Source organism: Engraulis encrasicolus, chromosome 13, assembly GCF_034702125.1.
Source record: "Engraulis encrasicolus isolate BLACKSEA-1 chromosome 13, IST_EnEncr_1.0, whole genome shotgun sequence".
Lineage (NCBI taxonomy): Eukaryota > Metazoa > Chordata > Actinopteri > Clupeiformes > Engraulidae > Engraulis > Engraulis encrasicolus.
This window is the reverse complement of record NC_085869.1, coordinates 25302077-25309576: the sequence shown is the minus strand read 5'-3', so window position 1 is coordinate 25309576 and position 7500 is coordinate 25302077. Positions and strand designations below refer to the sequence as shown.

General features: G+C 42.6%; 1 protein-coding gene across 1 annotated transcript in view; it reads right to left on the bottom strand.

Annotated features, from left to right (window-relative positions):
- The window catches only part of asic4a (acid-sensing (proton-gated) ion channel family member 4a), a 113738-nt gene that overhangs the window by 3325 nt on the left and 102913 nt on the right, over positions 1–7500 (bottom strand). Inside the window, exons 6-9 of the mRNA XM_063213590.1 lie at positions 6132–6285; positions 5402–5493; positions 4528–4607; positions 3206–3340 (exon numbers count right to left, since the gene is read on the bottom strand). Coding sequence (XP_063069660.1) covers positions 3206–3340; positions 4528–4607; positions 5402–5493; positions 6132–6285 — 461 coding nt within the window. The remainder of the gene's footprint in view (positions 1–3205; positions 3341–4527; positions 4608–5401; positions 5494–6131; positions 6286–7500) is intronic.

The window sequence follows — 7500 nt, the reverse complement described above, 5'->3', positions numbered from 1 at the left end:
TGAAAAAGTAATGTGTAATAAATCCAGAGCTTAAATAAGTATACTTAATTTTGAGTCAAATGTCACATTTGTCCTATGGTGTGACTGAGGCAAGCCTGGTTCTCCATATTAAAACATTTTTAAATAAATAATCAAAGCTCAGTCATTTGTCTAAACAACCCTGGCATGTTTTTCAAGGTGTCTATTTTAGCAAGTGGCAATGCTTAATTTGTTTCCTGTTTTTCTGAGACCGTATGGACTTATGAAACTTTGTCGCAGAAAATAATGTCCTGTGGTGTGACATCATTTTTTTGGTTAATTCTGTGGATAATTATCTATTGTTGAAGCTCCAGCGGTACATAAATTGTGACTTTAGACCAGTGTTTCTCAAACTTTTTCAGACCGAGGACCACTTTGTCCCCCAAAAAGTGTTCAGGGACCACGTGTCAACTCAATTGACATTTGAGGGGTGTTAATTTGACAGGGCTAATTTCAATGCAGATCACTTACTTTTTATTTACATTACAAGCCTGTATTATTGTGGTGAAAATAAGACTTTCTATGTGTTTAACTTTGTAATTGTGTTACAAATATAGCCTACTTCTAGCTCGTATTGGAAAAGTAGAAATCCACTCGCGGACCACCTGAGCTCTGTCGCGGACCACCAGTGGTCCCCGGACCACACTTTGAGAAACACTGCTTTAGACCCTTAAGAAGCCAATGGCAAGGGTGGATTTTAGATTTTTCTCTCAGAGTTCTTCAGTCAATCAATTATGTTTTGCTACCACAAGATGTATTAGTTTTGTAGTGCTTTGGTGTGACAGCCATAAAATACATTTTGACAATAGTGTATATTTTTCATATTTTTTTCTTATGTAGATGTATGAAAATGCATCTTACTAAAGGTGAAATTGTATTTCAGTTGGCAACGACATGGCTTTAAATTAACTCAAAAGCTCAAAAGTCCTATGGTGTGATGGTAAAAGTCCTATGGTGTGATGGTACAAGTCCTATGGTGTGACACTTTGGAGTATCACACCAAAGGACAAACAGGTCACACCAATGGACTAGATATTTGAGAAATAGCTTTTAAAACAACTGGTAGTACATTTTTTTTTTTTTTTGTTGTTTGACTAGATAAATATTGTGTATTCAAATTATTTATTCCTTTATTGGCCTTTGGAATTTATACTTTGATGCATTGTTGATGAATATTTGCTGTTGATTTTAGATACTGTCAAATGATATACAATGTCATTAATGGTGCTTTGAAACCATAAAATATAAGCTTAACGGTAACAGTGAAGGAAAGATCAGTGAGAGAGTATATGGAGGAGTATAGATGAATAAAGTATGCTGTGGAGAGCTCAATATACAGCATAAATGTGCTGTCCAGCTTGAGATACCAAACAGGCACTGGCCACTACACACTACAGGTTCAATGGTGTGACAGTCATAGCATACCTACAAAAGTGTGATGGTCATGCCAAGGTCACCCTTCAGTATGAATCTTATGAGCTCTGCAGGTTATATTCAATGACCGCATGGCTGTCATTAAGAGTTACGATAGGCTGATAATCGACGATTCAAAGACTTATAAGTGTAAAGTGTAGGTCCATATTGACTACAACATTACAGCATGATCAAAAGACAAAATAATCATGTTGATATATTTGTTTCTGGCTCAGTTTTGCATTTCTGTCCTTTAGCGTGACATGAATGTCCTACGGTGTGACGTGTTTTAAACGCTCAAATATTTGTTTGAGCTAAACAATATGTTTGATAAACACTGAATATTGCATTAGGGAAGAACAAATTATCGTCCCTGAAAAGTTAGTATAAATTCGGACAATTTTGAACATTTAAAAGGAAGATATCCCTGTTTTTCCTCGAAGGTTTCTAATAATCTCACATCTATTGGGAAAAAAAATACTTAAATGGTAATTTCTCATTAAATTAAGACTTTAAAAAATTGCAATAAATATGAAGAGTGTAACAATGTTCATGAAACTCCATCAAGCCATTTCTACATTACTTAATATATTTATTTCTTAACGTCACACCAAAGGACATATTTTCAGCAAATTGCTTTATCAACGTAAATAAATAATCAATGAATAGACCAACATTGTGACCACTTGGATTTTTTGAAAGATGAATTGCTGCACTACGTAGACATATACTTTTTTCCCTCATAAACAATGTTTTGTGAAAAAAATGTTTTTTGCTGCCTATCCGTCATCTACCCGTATATTTCTTGGAATTCAAAATGGCGGACCATGGAGAAGATCCCCCTTTTCATGCATGAAAAGTGCAATTTTTCCAGTCATAATGAATACTTAGAATTTGATGGTGGTGGTAAGTATTCATGAATAAGGCAACATTAGAGAATGGGTAGCATGGGTTCTGGAAATAAACACCTACAAATTTGCACTTGCACTGTGTAACTTCCTTTAAAATAAATAACTTATTGCATGCTAACCTACTGAATTATCACATGACTAGAATTTCATTGGTTAAAGGTGCACTGCGTGGGATTGTGGCCAGAGTAAGCATTGCAACTATGCTGCTCATTGAAACTGTGCTGACTATTGCTAAATGTGATCTGTTCATGGGTATTTATTAACTAATAAACTAATCTTCACTCATTTTTATGCTCCTATACTGCCCTACAATCTAAGAACGCAGTAACTCTGAAAACAGCAAACTGAGAAAAATGGCTTCAAAGTTTCCCATATGGCGCGACAACTGTGTTGTCGGTAAATTGGTGGTGACACTTCCTGGTAATGCTTGCTTAGGATAGAAATTTAATGCACACAAAAAAAACCAAAAACACAACATTTATGTGTCTTTTTGCCACAAAAAACAGAGTTACTGCGTTCTTGGCTGGTATTACTGCCACGAAATGGAGTTACTGCAGGAGTTACTGCGTTCTTGGCTGGTATTACTGTCTACTCCCAAACCAGTCCCATTGGAACGTGCAGCAGTAACTCGCCGACTTACTGCGTTTTTGTTTTGTACGACATAACCTTTAAATACAACAAGCAGTAACTTTTTTTTGGTAATTTTTGCACTTTCAAAATGAGTTTTCTCCAAAACGGGACGGTGTTGGACCACCATTTTGACACAAGACAAATGAGGTAGTTTAAAACCCATTTCCGATATTTAAAAAAATTCGACCATTTTGAGTTACTGCGTTCTTGTTTTGCACGGCAGTATAGCTCACCTTGGGTTTGCTCTCCTCCAGCCTAACTGTGGCCACTGTGCTGGGCTTCTGCTGCGTCACCGCCGCCCTCTTCTTCTCCTCCTCCTCCTCCTCCTTTGATGGCCTCAGCAGACGCTGCAACCTGTGCTTCGTCACCTGGTGGAGAGGAGAGGAGAGGAGAGGAGAGGAGAGGAGAGGAGAGGGGAGAGGAGAGGAGAGGAACGGAGAGGAGAGGAGAGGAGAGGAGAGGAGAGGAGAGGAGAGGAGAGGAGAGGAGAAGAGAGGACAGGAAAGCAGAGAAGAAGAGAGGATGGCAAAGTAGAGGAAAAGAGGAGAGGAGAGGATAGAACATGAGAGAAGATGAGCCAGAATGACAGGAAAACAGAAAAGAATAGAGGAGGGCAAAGTAGAGGAGGAGAGGAGAGGAGAGGAGAGGAGAGGAGAGGAGAGGAGAGGAGAGGGCATAGTAGAGAAGAGAAAATTAGGAAAGAACAGGAGAGGAGATAGAGGAGGGGCATAGTACAGAAGAGAAAATGACGAGAGGAGATGAGAGGAGAGAGAGGTGGGGGCATAGTAGAGAATAGAAAATGAGAGGAGAGGAGAGGAGAGGAAATGAGAGGAGAGGAGAGGAGAGGAGAGGAGAGGAGAGGAGAGGAGAGGAGAGGAGGGCAAAGTGGAGGAGAAGAGAGAAGAGAAGAGGAGAGGAGACAAAAAAAAGAAGAAGCAGGCAGAGTAGAGGACCGGAGAGGAGGATGGAGCAGGACAGGGTAAAAAGTAAAGTAGAAAGTAGGGAGAAGGTGATGAGAGGAAACAAAAGGAGAGAGGAGGGCAAAGTGGTAAGAGAGGAAAGGAGAGGATAGAGGGCCAAAGTCAAAGAGAGGAGAACGGATAGAAGGGAGGAGAGGAGGATAGAGAAGAGGAGAGGAGGAAAAAAGGAAACAGGAGAGAACAAAACATTAGCAGGCAGGAAAGGTGAGGAGAGACGGAGAAAAGAAGAGGGGGGGAGGGGAAGGAGTTAAGGGGCTTGTCACCAGTGGCACACGCAGCAGCTCGGCCAACTCTATCAGCACACAGAGGTGCCAGTGAGCGTCCCATTCATTACAGACATTTACAGGGCGAGCAGGGCATTAACTATGCAGAATAGGTATGGGGGAGGTATGGAGAGAGGCAGAGAACGTGGGGAAAGAGGGATAGAGGGATAGAGGGATAGAGGGATGGGGTTATGTATGGAGGGAGGCAAATGAAAAGAAAGCTGCTGGGTAAGCACGGCTTCGTAAAGCGTATACGCGAGCGAATTTAAGACATATGCATATAAAGGGAGAGGGACAGCAAAATGCAGTTACCTCATAAAGGTAGTCCAGTATCTCTAAGACCGTGAGGATGCTGGCGCCAATGAACAGGCCCATCTGCCCACCAATGTCACCTGAATGGCAAGAGGGAAACGTTACTCAAATCCTACCCCAATTACTACTCTGTATCCAGTTGCTGTTAAAATACATCGCAAAATGCAAAAATACATCGCAAAAGTCATTGCATTGCAAAAGACATTGCACTTTGCAGGCACTTTCATCCAAAGCGACTTACAGTTATTAAGGTGCATTCAATACAAATGAGAAAGTTGCAAAAATATTTGAACAAGCCCACCAATATCACCTGAATGTTAAGAGGGAAACATTACTCAAATCCTACTCTATATCCAGTTGCTTAAAAAAAATGTAAATTCAAATACATTGCACTTTCATCCAAAGCAGTGGTTCTTAACCTTTTTCTCTCAGCGCACCCCCTTACCTGTTGACAAGACTAGCCGTGCACCCCCAACCCAACATGTATAACGTGTACAAGCACTAAAAAAGGATTTTAGTAATGTATTACAATGATTTTTGCCTGAGATATTAATGAAAACCTTAATGACTTTAAATGGGGACCAAAACATGTTTCAATTTGATTAAGGTTTGGCCTAATTATAATGTTTCCAAGCAGAATTTTGGTCACAACCTCAACACAAACAACATTCTGCGCACCCCCTATAATGTCTGGCGCACCCCCAGGGGGTGCCCGCACCCCAGGTTAAGAACCACTGATCCAAAGCATCCTACAGTTATTTAGGTACATTCAATGCAAATGAGAAATGTTCATGAATATTTCAGTCATCACCTTTACTCGAAGGAACCTGTAAAAACAAGCAAAGTAATGTTGTAGGAAAGGCAAATTACCCACCTAAAAGGCCGGCGACGTCGTATGCTTTCTTCTGTTCTATTGTTTCGTAATTAAGCGCTTCAAAGAATATATCCAACACCAGAAAGTTGTCTCTGAAACAGGGCATGTTTTTACTGTAATTAGGTAATCTCAGGACATAGTAGCACAAAAAAATTGCACATGAAAGTTAAAGTCACTAATTACCATCGGAAAACCCATCCCAATTACTTGTCAAGACAAACTCCTCTATCTTCCAGTGACAGCTGTCCCTGCGCTGAGCCAGAGTGATGTTCCCCCCCTCTGTCCCCCCTGGTGGCTGGGAAGCTGTCTGTCAGCTTGCCAGTGACACCTGGCCCCATGCCCTGCCCTGCATGCCTGCCTGCCCTGCCTGTCTGTCTGCCTGTCTACCTGTCTGCCTGCCTGCCTGCCTGCCTGTCGGTCTGCGTGACGGACGGAGGTGATGAGGACTACCTGCCTGCCTGCCTGCCTGCCTGCCTGTCTGCCCTGCCTGCCTGCCTGTCTGCCTGCCTGTCTGTCTGCGTGACGGACGGAGGTGATGAGGACTACCTGCCTGTCTGCCTGCCTGCCTGCCTGCCTGCCTGCCTGCCTGTCTGCCCTGCCTGCCTGCCTGCCTGCCTGTCTGCCTATCTGTCTGCGTGACGGACGAAGGTGATGAGGACTACCTGCCTGCCTGCCCTACCTGCCTGCCTGCCTGTCTGTCTGCGTGACGGACGGAGGTGATGATGACTACCTGATGTACTCCTCCGTCTTGTCGAATTTCCTGGACAGGTAGCGCGCTGAGCCGCGGCTGGGGATCTTGACCATGGAGAGCTCCTTGCCGTAGCGCGTGAGGTTGCAGGGGGTCTCGCAGGGGCAGGTGTCCCCGGAACTCTTCTGGAGCAGGGCTGAGGGGAGGGTGGAGGCAGACACAGAGGCAGACTTTCCATTAGGCAAACCTAGGCAATTGCCTGGGGCCCTGACACAGTCTGCTTCTCCAAAGGGGCCCCAGCTGTCATACCAGTCGCGGGAAACACACAAAGAGGTCGGCTTGATCTTAAATTGTCAATTATGCTAAGTAATCAAAGATATCTATATATGAGACAAAACACTTAAATGGCACCCAAACACAGAATTTCATGTCTATACGAGGATTTTAGGGCCCTATGTTCATATTTCACCTAGGGCCCAAATAAATGGCTAGATCCGCCCCTGGGTGGAGGGGGGACGGAGTGGAGGAGAGGAGATGAAATGGGGGATGAGGTGACGGGATAGAAAGGGCAACAGGGTCGTATTAGCTTTAGTTTCCTGTGATGACACGAGCATTGCCCCTGACACCGAGGTGATGTGTGCTTTAAGTCTTGTTCCTGACACAAAGTCCAGCATGGACACAGTAGAGGACACAGACACAGAGTGTTTCTTTTGTAAAAGGAGACGTACTACATGTCTCCTATCCAAACTGTATCAGTTCAGAGCTTTCTGCTTTCCTGCAGGAATCCGAGTATTGTTACAAAGAGATAACTACATACAGTATCCTATATTTTACAGATCTGAATACTTAACTGTACAGATATTTTTTATATAGCACACATGATATATTCAGCAGTCGTTCTACTGTAAGTCTTTGGCTGACTACGTGGCTAAAAAGTTAATAAATCAGGAGTATTTCCAGGGATATTTTGAAGAAAAAAATCCCTGTTGTCAAGGCTGATAAAATAACGATCTTTCAAAAAACTAGTGCAAGTTCAGATATCTGCCACTAATCATTTTCATTGAACAAAAGGCAAAGAAATTTAATTTGGCACCCATGCAAAAGGGGGGAACCTCGCGATCAGATAGCACTAATTCAAGCTGGGAGAGTTATGTGTCCTATAAGCATTGTAATTAGGTTATCTGTATGCATACGTTGTGCGCCATCCGATCCTTCGAAAGGGGGGTGCAGAGAAGTCACCGGCATAATATAAATATATAAATATATCCTCAAACATATTACCTATCAAAAGGATAAGATTTATTCTTCTTTATGAAGACCGAATGCAGCCGATATAAAAAGCAGAGCCCTTTCTTGTGAGCTATACACAGGAACTTGGTTCAACCACCCATTAAATGGGCTCGGAATTCCT